Source organism: Lineus longissimus, chromosome 18 (genome assembly GCF_910592395.1).
Source record: "Lineus longissimus chromosome 18, tnLinLong1.2, whole genome shotgun sequence".
Classification (NCBI taxonomy): domain Eukaryota; kingdom Metazoa; phylum Nemertea; class Pilidiophora; order Heteronemertea; family Lineidae; genus Lineus; species Lineus longissimus.
Genome location: NC_088325.1, coordinates 5,561,406 through 5,576,770, shown reverse-complemented (window position 1 = coordinate 5,576,770; position 15,365 = coordinate 5,561,406). Strand labels below are relative to the sequence as shown.

Here is a 15,365-nt window from a genome sequence, read left to right as displayed (position 1 = left end):
TGAGGAAGATCAAAACGAAAACACCGACAACATTGTCTTGAAAGAGCCCGAGACCTTGGTGTAGAGATGTTGACCCTTTTTCACCTTTGGCATCATTATAAAACATTTCCTTTGAGCGTTTCTGTAATTTAACAAACTGAGTGTGTTTTGCCTTGGATGTAAATTTTAGGAGTTGACCATCCATATTTAAGAGTTAATGTCATTTGGGTCCCATTTCTGCATCTTTTCCTTTTTAACCCTGTCCAGCCTCACTTTCATCCCTTGGAATCTAATTGTTCAAGTTAGTTCTGCAACGTTTCATCAATATTTAATAAGTCTGCTATTTGGATTATCAAAGTGTGAATATGGATTCTAACCAGTCAAAATACCAGGTAATTATCTGGTCGCTTTTTCTAAGTCATAGTTTAATTCCATCTGTGTCTATACAAATTTTATTCGAGCTGTTTTAAGGTTCTTTGGCGTCTAGTAAAATTTAAGTGCTCCATGGAAGATGTACAACTCTTTGTTTACCATGTAGTTTACACTACGGGTCAATGACCTTGGACCAGAAAATTGTCTACGAACGTGGTAGGCCACTAGATCGAGTAGTATTTGAACAAGCCATTCGGCGATAATGGCTCACTGTGAGAAATGATTGCTATAATGTTGTCAACAGGGACTGGACCAATTGGTTCACTTACTGAATCCAAGATGGCGGACCACCAGACTAAAATGTGAGTACTAATTGAAGAGCTTAGAAGTATAATCAGGCTAAGGCACATTTTAAACCCTATATTTGGAGAAAAATGCAAAAATATGAAAACAATCTTCACATTCCCTGGAAACACGCAAGTGATGATTTCTAGATATTGCTGAATCATTAAGAGGCACAGATTATATGTGCTGAAATCATTTGCTTCTTTAAGGGTATAAATACTGCAAAATGTGCATAAACCAAGAAGGGTTGTTACAACTAGTTACACTACGGACTTAGTGGTAAGGCCTCGTCCCATCGCCCTTACCGGCCACTACGACAAGTCAATACTCTTGCTGATGATTTGCATTATTGGTCGTCGCAAAAACAACGAATTGACACATATATCAACTAGGTCAACCAATCACGCGGTAGTCTGGCGGACACACCTCCACGACACACTTTATGTGACTTAGCATGGTGTCCCTGATGCGGCCACTAAAGACATGATGACGTAGATTGCCACAACAAACTTGTGGTGTGAAGCTATATTGCAATAAAACTTGCAAAATATGTTTTAAATAACCTATTTTATTGATTTATGTCAAGAAAATATAATTTTGATAACTTTGAAACCTGGTGGACGCTGGTGGACGCTGGTGGACGCTGTTTAGGATGTCCGGCCTATACGTATACGTTGACTTCAGAATTCACCGGCCATCCGCATCAGGCTGCAAGTGCAACTCTGTCAGTCAGTGTCACCCAAACCAGGTCATACCAATGCTGCCAGCGATTCACAGACAACTAATTGACACTTCGATGAGTATTTCCATCACCTCGACATCTGAAAACTTACTGATTTTGTACGGAAAGCAAGCAGTGAACGATGTAAACATTAATGGATGACGGGAATTACGGTGATTACCTCGTTCCGAATGCTCACCATGAGCTTAGTTGCATACAGTCATACACCTGCAATACTTCATCGATCCCAGGTTGATTATCGGCTAATGTAGCATATCATTATCACACCCCCGGATCAAACCTTACTAATCAAACCTGAAACTATCGAACTGGCACGATATTCGTTCTTTTCTTTAAATATTTGTCGATGGAATCAAATGGAATCAAATGGAATAAATTGTTTGTGGCAGATTTGCACTACTCACACGCGTCCAAAAAATCAACATTTTGCGAATGTACTCGATTTGTTGGAACATAGTAAGCTCGTCCCCTTGTACGAATGTACGTACATATGACCATAATAAATCAATATGAATAACACCCTGGAAAAGGGGCGTGGCAAAATTACATGGAAAAACGAAAAAACAGATATATACGATGGTTTGTTGTCCAAAATCACTTCACGAGACACACCTATGATGCCAAACACAGCCAATGATGCCGATTGCGCCCGAATCGGTCAGCCCTTATGGACAAACGAGGTCATCGCAAAATGAGGTTAAAAAACCCATGCAACTTTAATGGTCACTATAGACAGTGAGCCAATATTATAGAAACGCTTGGAGAGTAGCAGTCAATGACGGAATGGGTGTAAGTATAGTCAACACAATGCCAGCAGATCCAGGAAATAAACAGGTCAACCACACTGTGCATATCGTCGAGCGAACAGATGTAAACACGCAGCAAAGAAAACAGCAGAATTCAGTCAGAGGGCTATTCAGCGGGACAACACTGCATGGGTCCAGTTTCGTCATCAACCTGAACACACATTACTACAACTGTCACCTACTACCTTTCGCAAATACGTGTATTTGCAGACTGAAATCTCAAATGTTTAACTAGACTGAGAAATTTGCTTACCAACAAATTTGATGGGCCCCAGGATTGGGGAGGAAGCAGTGGTGCCTGATGATGGTATCCATATGCGTAGACGGGGAGGGGGTTATGACGAGAGCGGAGAAGGTGTGTTCAGGGGGAGGGTGGGAAAATGAGGGGATAGGTGCGTATGAACTAAATGGACGGTGCCTTATAGAGAAGGAAAACCAGCACGAAATGTAGGTGCGATAACCTCATCGGGAGACAAGACCACTAATGAATATTCATAGGTTGGATGGTCGAGGCCTATCAATTAGACGAGTGCATGTTTTTAACTCTCAAGTACATATTTGGAGAGGTATTGAAAAAATATTTGTTGTGGCAAGTCTACAGATATAAATTATTTGATGAAAAAGTTAATTTCGAATTTTGCTAATTTGGTAATAGGGGGCGTGTTTTGAGATTTTTCTGCCAGTTGGCTGAAAAGAGTGGAAATATCAATCAATGTCTGTCTAATTTGTCGATTATCAAAAAATTTCCCTGCTCAAATACCAGTTTATTTTTCACCATTTACTTGCTCGACTGTCCAGAATATCATATCAAAATTTCAGATTCACAACCCCACGCAGTATTTGATGCGTCGCGGTCAAACATTGACAATTTAACTGCTAAAAGGCTTAAAAAATCAATTGTGGTCTTGTCTCTCGGGAACCAATCTATCAATGGTCTGCCCGTGGCTTCATATGTGCATGCGTGAACCGAGTAAGCCGAGTTCTAAGCCGAAATAACTGTTTTGTATGAGAATGCTAACACTCGGATTTAACTCGGGCTTAAGTGATGTCATCGAATCGAACTCGTGTTACGTGACGTCACCAAAACGGGCGTGGCCTAGTTGTAGTGATTGACTGAATCGCTTCGGAGATTTTCCAAAAAATCAGAAAATCGGAGCATAAAAACGCTTCAAAGTCATCGAAATGATCCGAATTTTTGATTTATTTGATTTATTTGGTTTATTTGGTTTTATTTGATTTTTGGTTTATTTAGCTGTTTTGGAGAACACTCGCAATAATGTTTGTGGAATTTGAACAGAAAGAAAGAAACCAGAACATGAGTGATATCAATATGGTCCCCAGACTGTGAGTCCGGTGCCCATAAATATGGAAACCCACGAGACCGCATGCAGGTCGAGTGGGTTTCCGTGGAACAAGACAACTACTCGTGTGATATTTCCACTCAAAACAAACACTCTGAATTCTTATTATATCAAATTACAGTTGAGCACTCACTCTTTGCTATACGTTGCGCTTTATCAAATTTGGAGTTATATCACATCAGTCTGTATATGTATATTTGTAATAGCCATAAGAAATCTTCGCTCCCAATTAACTCTTGGGCGCCAATACCGTTACAACTAAAACGGACATGAGTGTGATTCTCATATTTCCAGATGAACACAACCACATTTCGTTGAAAGTCATCAAAGACACAATGTTCCAACTTAATTGCGCTGTCACATTATGACGAACAGTAGTAATTCATGTATGTGAACTTTTATTAGCCAGCTGGTGAAAATTCACATACGCTGGCATAAAGTAGTGCTATACGTCATCATATTGTGACAGCGCCAGCGTGCTTTCAAATACCCAGCACAATGACATCGTGTGGTGCACTATCAAGATTAAAATTGAAGTGGAGTACGACTAGTTCGCTCTTTATTCTTCATGAAAAACATTTAGTGAGTTATATATGGACGTTCGAAGTTGATGAACCAGCAGGCACCATCTACAGATAATGAGATGCTGCTTAAATTTAGTTAGGTGATGTCATAGCGTGTATTCCGATTGAATGAATTGTTTTCACATTTAATTATCTTTTAAAGTTCTCATCAGGACACAATAAAACGTATATATAGTGTATGTTCGATGAGTATCTCACAATTATTATTAAATTGTTAAATTTTCTTTGATCACATTCTATTAATATCCAAGTTAAATGTTATGTAACCAGATGCTTACCACGTTACATAATGGCCATATGTTGAGTATCAGATAATTTCTCCCATGATGGGGTTCGTCATCTGCTTTCAGATAAAACCCGAAGTGTTTTGAAATGTTGATAATGTTTGCCAACATAACTAAATTTCTTTATTATCCCTGTTATGCAACATAATCCTGCCATGATGTAATCAATTCATGCAGTTTTGGATATGAGCGACTCATTCATAATTGTATATTCTACACATGTGGTAAATGTCATAATGTTATGTGAAGTACATAGCTAGTATTTCAAGAATTACATTGGAACAATTGTTATGACTATTATCTAGAAGTCTAATTTTTTTATGAGCCTTGCTGAATCTTTAACCTTGACCTCTCATAACTTTTCAATTTCTAAGATATGTTCATGAAAAAAATGCATTATATTAACCCAATTGTTTTTGGTCGTTTTTTATGCAGAATAAAATCCCATTTAACATTTGCACTGTGCTAAATGCCCTTTAATGTGTACAACTTACACCATACCTACCGCAAACTCATATCAGCGTGCACCAGCGTATTGATGAAAATTCACATAAGTTGGCATAGGTTCAGCTATGCGTAACAGCGTGACAGCCCAAAAAGTGAATAACTTTTTACTTTCCTAGGACAGGCCAACACGACAAGCTGGATGTCTGCCTGATACTCGGCAAGCATGGACAATCGATTCTCCAGAGTGGCCATTTTCTCTTTCATTCATATACCATCTGTGAGATGAATCAGTTGCAACAGAAAAGCTGTCCTTCCTTCATACATTTTTGAGGACTATTTAAAGGGTTTTGGAATAATTCTGAATATCACTTAATACGAACATTTCTTTCGTACATGTCTCGTACAAACGCTCAATTACTTAATCTCTGACAAACACAGCTAGTACAGGAGCCCAAGCACCAATGTACACGTAAATCTTGAGCGGTTGGATTTAGACCGTATATATGTATTACACACAGATAGTAACATTAGATAAGCATGTTTTATTTGTTTTTAAGTGGCAGTATGGTTGGAAATGACTTGTTTATGTATTTTGCCTTGATTTCCTAAGAAACCAAAGCGTGATTTTCTATAACATATAAAGGGGGCATTTAAAAACCTGCTCATCTCACTCCGAGGCACCATGTTTCTATCTTTATAGGGTCTAAATTCAACCGTTCAAGATTTAAGTGTACATCGATCCTTGTGCTCCTGTAAAGAGCTCCCATTCGTGGTCCAATGATGAAGACATTAACACAAATGCTAACCCCTCTATCTCCTACAGTCGGTCTACGTCGCCCACCACTGGAAAAATTAAAGAATTTGGTTTCTATGGTCAGGTAGGCGTACTTTATCCCACAACATATTCAAATCATTTGTAGCCTGTATGTTAAATAAAAGTCGCTCAGCTCCCGGACTCTAACGTTTGAGTTCATGACCATGATTTCATGCTCATCATGCAGTGCATGTCAGTGTTGATGTATCAATTGTTTTGCTAGAGACATGTTATTGAGAATATCTGAAAGCTGGAGCGCTCAATTGGTTGATAACAAGAAAATACGCATTTTACTGCTGATGCCGACTTATGTGTAAACTGAACTTGGGATGTGCGTCAGCCGTGTGTTGAAATGCCGCCCAGTGATAGTTGATGCGTTTTTCGCTCACTTCGGCATGATTCAATATTATTCGATATATTTCAAAAGCGCAATGGTTGACCCCCCTCGATTTTATTTTTTTTGGTTTTTGATGGGTAGCTCAAGCAACTGTCTTTCACGGGATTGGTCACTGTACGAGTTGAATATCCAGAAATGTAGAATTTTTCCGTGATTTTTCCGGTTAAATTGGCAAAATATCCACAGTGGTTGGGGAATAGAGAAAGGAGCCAATGCGACACTTATGATTTATTAAAAGTAACAAAACACCAGATTTAACATCCTGCAGAAAGAGGAGAAATCAGGTGTTTCCAATGAGATACAACACGAAGTGGTTGTCCTCATGCAAACACCTTGGAAACGCATTTTAACATAGATTATACGTCCTGTTAACGGGACGCGTCCATATCGCACACATTCGGGAAAAACTCTCTAACATGTCAAACGATACCTGATGTAACAAAGGACTACAATGAAAATGACGCAAAAGCCATGAAAGGGGAAGTGTCTTTCATCAGTTACAGTCGGGATTACACGAGATTATTCATCGTGTGATTAAGATATTTAAACTACATGGGCGTTTCACTCTCCTAGGTAATGCGATATTTGCTTCATACCTTTTGCACGTTTTTCGTTCAACTCGAGTCAAAATAGAGGACACCCAACTTACCTCTTCATTATAAGCGTTGTGAAAATCATACGCAGGTGTCGAAACATTATGGTATTTGATCCCATCATTCTTCTCATATTTTGGAGGAGCCGAATGTTCATTGAACCGGACTTCCCTTGATGAATCATCCTGGAAAATATGAAGACACTACTGAGTCTAGGCACGCGCAAACTCGATCCAGAGTTTTGTATGTGAATAGATGTTAATATGGTAAAATATCAAATCAAGATCAAATTGTATGACCGTGTCTCAAATGCTGATTCATGGAGGTGATTAGACAAGAGAGTTAAAGGTCCAAGTGCTGATGAGAAAGAAGCTTGCGATGATCTCTAATTTTGGCCGCTGTCTAAAGTTTGAGTCACTTGACCAATAACCTCAAATAGCACATAAACATAATGGCACGCAAATAAAATGCAACCCATCTAGGGTGAGGAACACTCTCTAAAGAAAATACCCTCCAAATGCCGTGTGAGTTCAGATGACGTATCTACGTTCTGAATGAAATTTAAAAAACTAAAAAGGTCAACCACACTCTGCATAATGTACAGCGAACAGTTGTAAACACGCAGCAAAGAAAACAGCAGAATTCAGTCGCAGGGCTATTCAGCGGGGCAACACTGCATGGGTGCGGTTTCGTCATCAACCTGAACACACATTACTACAACTATCACTTACCACCTTTCGCAAATACGTGTATTTGCTGACTGAAATCTCGAATGTATGAATTTGGAAACCCCCGAGATCGCATGCAGGTCGAGTGGGTTTCCTTGGGCCAATACAACTACTCGTGTGATATTTCCACTCGAAACACACACTCGCTTTGTAAATTCTTATTATATCAAATCACAGTTGAGCACTCACTCTTTGCTATACGTTGCGCTTTATAAAATTTGGAGTTATATTACATCAGTCTGTACATGTATATTTGTTATAGCCATAAGAAATATTCGCTTCCACTTAATTCTTGGGCGCCAATACCGTTACAACTTAATCATACATGAGTGTGAATCTCATATTTCCAGATGAACACTACAACAACACTTCGTTGAAAGTCATCAAAAACACAATTTCCCAACTTAATGGCGCTGTCACATTATGACGTACAGTAGTAATTCATGTATGGGAAATGTTATTAGCCTGTTGGTGAAATGCACATACGTCGGCATATAGTACTGCTGTACGTCATATTGAGACAGCGCAAACGTGCTTTCAAATTCCAAGCACAATGACCAATTGTGGTGCACTTGATTAGGATTAATGGAAGTGGAGTAGGTCCTGGACTAAATTGCTCTTTGTTTGATGAAAAAAATATAGAAAATTGGGGTAGTTATATATGGGCGTTCAAAGTTGGAGATCCAGCAGGCATCATTGGGAAAAACTGGTCTACGGATAAAGAGATGCTGCTTAGATTTTGTTTAGTGATGCCATAGCGTGTATTCCGATATAATGAAATTTTTCATATCTGAATATCTTTTGAAGTTTTCATCAGAACACAATAAAACATACAATGTATGTTAAATGAGTATCTTACAATTATCATTAAATTGTTAAATTGTTAAAATTTCTTTTATCAACTTCTACTAATATCCCATTTATTGTTATGTAACCATATGTTGAGTATATCAGATATTTTTTCCAGGATGGGTTCGTTATAAGGTTTCAAATGAAAAGCCGAAGTGTTTGTTTTGAAATGTTGATAATGTTAGTCAACATAACAGCATTTCTTTATTATCCCTGTTATTATGCAACATAATCATGTTGTGATGTAATCGATTTATGCAGTTTTGGATATGAGAGACTCATTCCCACATGTCATAATTGTATACTCTTCACATGTGATAAATTTAATAATTGTATGTGAAGTACGTTGCCAGTATTTCAAGAATTAAATATGTCATTAAATTGGAGTACATGTTATGACATCATATCATAACATTACCTAGCAGTCCCATTTAATGAGCATTGCCGAATCTTTAACTTTGACCGCTCATAACGTTTTCAATTTTTGAGATATTTTCATGAAATAAAAAGCATTTAATTAACCCTAATGTTTTTAGTCGTTTTAAAAGAAGAATAAAATCCCATTGAATATTTGCATTAGGTTTAATACCCTTTAATGTGTACAACTTATACCAAGCCAATCACAAACTCATATCAGCGTGCATCATCGTGTTGATAAAAATTCAGATGAGTTGGCATAAGTTCAGCTATGCGTCACATTGTGACAGCCCCGAAAGTGAATAACTTTTTCCTTTCCTAGGACAGGCCAACACGACAAGCTGGATGTCTGCCTGATACTCGGCAAGCATGGACAATCAATTATCCAGAGTGGCCATTTTCTCTTTCATTCATATACCATCTGTGAGATGAATAAGTTGCAACAGAAAAGCTGTCCTTCCTTCATACATTTTTGAGGACTATTTAAAGGGTTTTGGAATAATTCTGAATATCACTTACTACGAACATTTCTTTCGTACATGTCTCGTACAAATGCTCAATAACTTAATCTCTGACAAACACAGCTAGTACAGGAGCCCAAGCACCAATGTACACGTAAATCTTTAGCGGTTGGATTTAGACCCTATATATGTATTACACACAGATAGAAACATTAGATAAGCATGTTTTATTTGTTTTTAAATGGCAGTATGGTTGGAAATGACTTGTTTATGTATTTTGCCTTGATTTCCTAAGAAACCAAAGCGTGATTTTCTATAACATATCAAGGGGGCATTTAAAAACCTGCTTATCTAACTCCGAGGCACCATGTTTCTATTTTTATAGAGTCTAAATTCAACCGTTCAAGATTTAAGTGTACATCGATCCTTGTGCTCCTGTAAAGAGCTCCCATTCGTGGTCCAATGATGAAGACATTAACACAAATGCTAACCCCTCTATCTCCTACAGTCGGTCTACGTCGCCCACCACTTTAAAATTTAAGAATTTGGTTTCTATGGTCAGGTAGGCGTACTTTATCCCACAACATATTCAAATCATTTGTAGCCTGTATGTTAAATAAAAGTCGCTCAGCTCCCGGACTCTAACGTTTGAGTTCATGACGATGATTTCATGCTCATCATGCAGTGCATGTCAGTGTTGATGTATCAATTGTTTTGCTAGAGACATGTTATTGGGAATATCTGAAAGCTGGAGCGCTCAATTGGTTGATAACAAGAACATACGCATTTTACTGCTGATGCCGACTTATATGTAAACTGAACTTGGGATGTGCGTCAGCCGTGTGTTGAAATGCCGCCCAGTGATAGTTGATGCGTTTTTCGCTTACTTGGGCATGATTCAATATTATTCGATATATTTCAAAAGCGCAATGGTTGACCCCCCTCGATTTAATTTTTTTTGGTTTTGATGGGTAGCTCAAGCAACTGTCTTTCACGGAATTGGTCACTGTACGAGTTGAATATCCAGAAATGTAGAATTTTTCCCTGATTTTTCCGGTTAAATTGGCAAAATATCCACAGTGGTTGGGGAATAGAGAAAGGAGCCAATGCGACACTTATGATTTATTCAAAGTAACAAAACACCAGATTTAACATCCTGCAGAAAGAGGAGAAATCAGGTGTTTCCAATGAGATACAACACGAAGTGGTTGTCCTCATGCAAACACCTTGGAAACGCATTTTAACATAGATTATACGTCCTGTTAACGGGACGCGTCCATATCGCACACATTCGGGAAAAACTCTCTAACATGTCAAACGATACCTGATGTAACAAAGGACTACAATGAAAATGACGCAAAAGCCATGAAAGGGGAAGTGTATTTCATCAGTTACAGTCGAGATTACACGAGATTATTCATCGTGTGATTAAGATATTTAAACTACATGGGCGTTTCACTCTCCTAGGTAATGCGATATTTGCTTCATACATTTTGCACGTTTCTCGTCCAACTCGAGTCAAAATAGAGGACACCCAACTTACCTCTTCATTATGAGCGTTGTGAAAATCATGCGCAGATGTCGAAACTTTATGGTATTTGATCCCATCATTCTTCTCATATTTTGGAGGAGCCGAATGTTCATTGAACCGGGCTTCCCTTGATGAATCATCCTGAAAAATATGAAGACACTACTGAGTCTAGGCACGCGCAAACTCGATCCAGAGTTTTGTATGTGAATAGATGTTAATATGGTAAAATATCAAATCAAGATCAAATTGTATGACCGTGTCTCAAATGCTGATTCATGGAGGTGATTAGACAAGAGAGTTAAAGGTCCAAGTGCTGATGAGAAAGAAGCTTGCGATGGACTCTTATTTTGGCCGCTGTCTAAAGTTTGAGTCACTTGACCAAAAAAACCTCAAATTGCACATAAACATAATGGCACGCAAATAAAATGCAACCCATCTTTGGTGAGGAACACTCTAAAGAAAATACCCTCCAAGTGCCGTGTGAGTTCAGATGACGTATCTACGTTCTGAATGAAATTTAAAAAACTAAAAAGGTCAACCACACTCTGCATAATGTACAGCGAACAGTTGTAAACACGCAGCAAAGAAAACAGCAGAATTCAGTCGCAGGGCTATTCAGCGGGGCAACACTGCATGGGTGCGGTTTCGTCATCAACCTGAACACACATTACTACAACTATCACTTACTACCTTTCGCAAATACGTGTATTTGCTGACTGAAATCTCGAATGTATGAATTCGGAAACCCCCGAGATCGCATGCAGGTCGAGTGGGTTTCCTTGGGCCAATACAACTACTCGTGTGATATTTCCACTCGAAACACACACTCGCTTTGTAAATTCTTATTATATCAAATCACAGTTGAGCACTCACTCTTTGCTATACGTTGCGCTTTATAAAATTTGGAGTTATATTACATCAGTCTGTACATGTATATTTGTTATAGCCATAAGAAATATTCGCTTCCACTTAACTCTTGGGCGCCAATACCGTTACAACTTAATCATACATGAGTGTGAATCTCATATTTCCAGATGAACACGAGAACATTTCGTTGAAAGTCATCAAAAACACAATTTCCCAACTTAATGGCGCTGTCACATTAGGACGTACAGTAGTAATTCATGTATGAGAAATGTTATTAGCCTGTTGGTGAAAATGCACATACGTCGGCATATAGTTATTACTGATGTGCGTCATATTGAGACAGCGCAAGCGTGCTTTCAAATTCCAAGCACAATGACCAATTGTGGTGCACTTGATTAGGATTAATGGAAGTGGAGTAGGACTAAATTGATCTTTATTTCATGAAAAAAATATAGAAAATTGGGGGAGTTATATATGGGCGTTCAAAGTTGGAGATCCAGCAGGCATCATTGGGAAAAACTGGTCTACGGATAAATAGATTTAGTTTAGTGATGTCATAGCGTGTATTCTGATATAATGAAATTTTTCATATCTGAATATCTTTTGAAATTTTCATCAGAACACAATAAAACATACAATGTATGTTCAATGAGTATCCTACAATTATCATTAAATTGTTGAAATTTTCTTTTATCAACTTCTACTAATATCCCATTTATTGTTATGTAACCATATGTTGAGTATATCAGATATTTTTTCTAGGATGGGTTCGTTATCAGGTTTCAGATCAAAACCCGAAGTGTTTGTTTTGAAATGTTGATAATGTTAGCCAACATAACAGCATTTCTTCATTATCCCTGTTATTATGCAACATAATCATGTTATGACGTAATCGATTTATGCAGTTTTGGATATGAGAGACTCATTCATACATGTCATAATTGTATACTCTACGCATGTGATAAATTTAATAATTGTATGTAAAGTACGTTTCCAGTATTTCAAGAATTAAATATCTCATTAAATTTGAGTACATGCTATGACATCAAATCATATCATAATCTAGCAGTCCCATCTTTAATGAGCCTTGCCGAATCTTTTACTTTGACCAATCATAACGTTTTCAATTTTTGAGATATTTTCATGAAATAATTAACCCTACTGTTTTTGGTCATTTTGAATGAAGAATAAAATCTCATTTAACATTTGCATTGTGCTTAATACGCTTTAATTTGTACAACTTACACCAAACCTATTGCAAATTCATATCAGCGTGCACCAATTCACAAGAGTTGGTATAAGTTCAGCTATGCGTCAAAGTGTGACAGCTCTAAAAGTGAATAACTTTTTCCTTTCCTAGGGCAGGCCAACACGACAAGTTGGAAGCCTGCCTGATACTCGGCAAGCATGGACAATAAATTCGCCAGAGTGGCCATTTTCTCTTTCATTCATATACCATCGGTGAGATAAATAAGTTGCAGCAGAAAAGCTGTGCTTCCTTCATACATTTTTGAGGACTATTTGAAGGGTTTTGGAATACTTTTGAATATCACTTAATACCAATATTTCTTTCGTACATGTCTCAAGGTACAATATAAAGTTATAAAGACGATCACCATGTTACAACAAAGAAAGACATGAAGGGCATGGACAGACAAAGGGAGTGTTTCTCAAAGGAAAACAAAGGTATGTCGAAATAAAACATTTTGGACTACTGTTAGAAAGATAAAGACAATCACCGGAGTTCCAAAAACCTTATGTTTAGAAGTAAAATCTACAACTCAGGCTGAAGACAACACTTATCGGTGAATATCGAAGGAAAGACTGACCGTAAATGACAAACGCTGAATTACTTAATCTCTAACGGACACAGCTGGTACAGGAGCCGAGCACAAGCACCAATGTGCTCGTAAATCTTGAAAGGTTGGATTTGTAAAAGTTTTACCAATAATTGAGCATTTTTGTTTTGTTTTTAAGTGGCAGTGTGGTTCGAAATGACTTGTAATGCATTTTGCCTTGATTTCGATAGAAACCAATTTAAAATGTCATTTACTATAACATATCAAGGGGGCTTTTGAAAACATGCTTATCTCACTCAGAGGCACCATGTTTCTATCTGTTGGTAATACATTTATAGGGTCTATTAAATCTTACCGTTCAAGTGCAAAACATTAACAAAAAGTCCAACCTCTCTATCTCCTACACCCATTACTGGAAAATCTTAAGAATATGATTTCTATGGTCAGGTAGGTGTACTCAAACCCACAACACATTCAAATCATTTGTAGCCTGTGTGTTAAATAAAAGTCGCTCAGCTCCCGGACTTAAAGTCTGAGTTCACGACGTTGATTTCATGCTCATCATACAGTATATGTCAGTGTTGATGTAGATGTTCTTGGGAGTTTCTGAAAGCTGGAGCGCTGCTCAATTGGTTGATGACAAGAAAATACACATTTTACTGCTGAAGCCGCCGAATGTGTAAACTGAACTTGGGATGTGCGTCAGCCGTGTGTTGAAATACCGTCCAGTGATAGTTGATGCGTTTTTTTCTCACTTCGGCATGATTCAATATAATTCAATATATTTAAAAAGCGCATTGGTTTACCCCCATTTTTTGGCGGGCAGCTTTAGCAACTGTCTTTCACGGGAGCTGTCACTGTAGGAATTATCCAGGAAGAAACGTAGAATATTTCCGTGATTGGCAAAAACTGGCAAAAAGATAAGTTAAGATTGGTGGGTTTGGAAAATGCTTGTTTTCTCATTTTCTCCTGCAAACAACCACTCAAAGCAAAACAGAGTTGTCCTCTGAAGAGAACAGTTCTAAAATTCTGAAAGTGCCAGGTTGCATAATTGAAATAGGAAGGTGAGGTAATCAGTGAAATGGCACGAGGTCATTATATATTCGGCGGATAATCCCCCATTGATAAAGGTGTGTCATTTATAATTAATTATGACAGTGGTCTATCTTACATGTAATCATTTTATGCTAGGTAACCATTGAAATGTGATGTTGGTTGGAACAGCGACAGAACATTCTCTTCTACTGTATTGCTGAAACTGTTCTGATCTATCAGTACAGTTGAGCAGTTCTAGGCCTGGACAGTTCTTGGCCTATTCCAGTCCACAAGCAACCCCAACGGCTTGGGAGGAATGATCAAATGACGTTCGAAGGGATATGGACTTATGAAGCAGCCATTGTCGACTTCGGCACTGTCTCACGTGGATTGGAGTCCTCATCTGAGGGATTGCTGCCCTCAGTCCGCACGCAAACAGCTGAAAGATGTCCGACACCGTATTGACCGTTGGGATATGACACCATATCGCCCTGGTCGGGATATGGTTGATGGGCATCTGATTATTCCACTATAAATACCCCAAACTGAATCATCCCAAACAAAAAACTAGAGCAGCAATTAAAATTGTCACGTCGGATGACTGCACAGCCAATGGCAGGGTCAACGTAACTGGGATATATTCATTTTGCCAAATTGGAGACAGATGCAACCAAAATTTATGTTTTAATGATACCTTTCTCACAGACCAGTAGCACCGCCTATCCTTTACTCATGAAACTAGTAAAACTATTTGAATTTTTTTGGATTTTAACTATTCTCATCCCCGACAACAATATGTGGTCTGAGTTGTCAACAAATCGCGAACACATCATACAGACTTGCAAAAAATAAGGGGGTTGGATCAAAGAGAAAGAGAAAGCAGGGCGTCTTAGAGAGAGAGGGGAACCTAGATGTGTATCAGCTATCATGTCAAGGTCTTCAGCCAAGTTCTTC

General features: G+C 38.2%; 2 protein-coding genes across 4 annotated transcripts in view; both read right to left on the bottom strand.

Moving 5' to 3' along the window:
* LOC135502518 (uncharacterized) overlaps positions 1–15,365 on the bottom strand; it is a 476,607-nt gene that overhangs the window by 6,897 nt on the left and 454,345 nt on the right. The window lies entirely within an intron of this gene.
* The window catches only part of LOC135502520 (neural cell adhesion molecule 1-A-like), a 79,219-nt gene that overhangs the window by 6,897 nt on the left and 56,957 nt on the right, over positions 1–15,365 (bottom strand). For 2 of the 3 annotated variants that reach the window (XM_064795437.1, XM_064795438.1), the window contains exons 9-10: positions 10,723–10,851; positions 6,781–6,909 (exon numbers count right to left, since the gene is read on the bottom strand). In XM_064795437.1, the coding sequence (XP_064651507.1) occupies positions 6,781–6,909; positions 10,723–10,851 (258 nt within the window). The remainder of the gene's footprint in view (positions 1–6,780; positions 6,910–10,722; positions 10,852–15,365) is intronic. The other variant, XM_064795439.1, reaches the window with a different exon arrangement.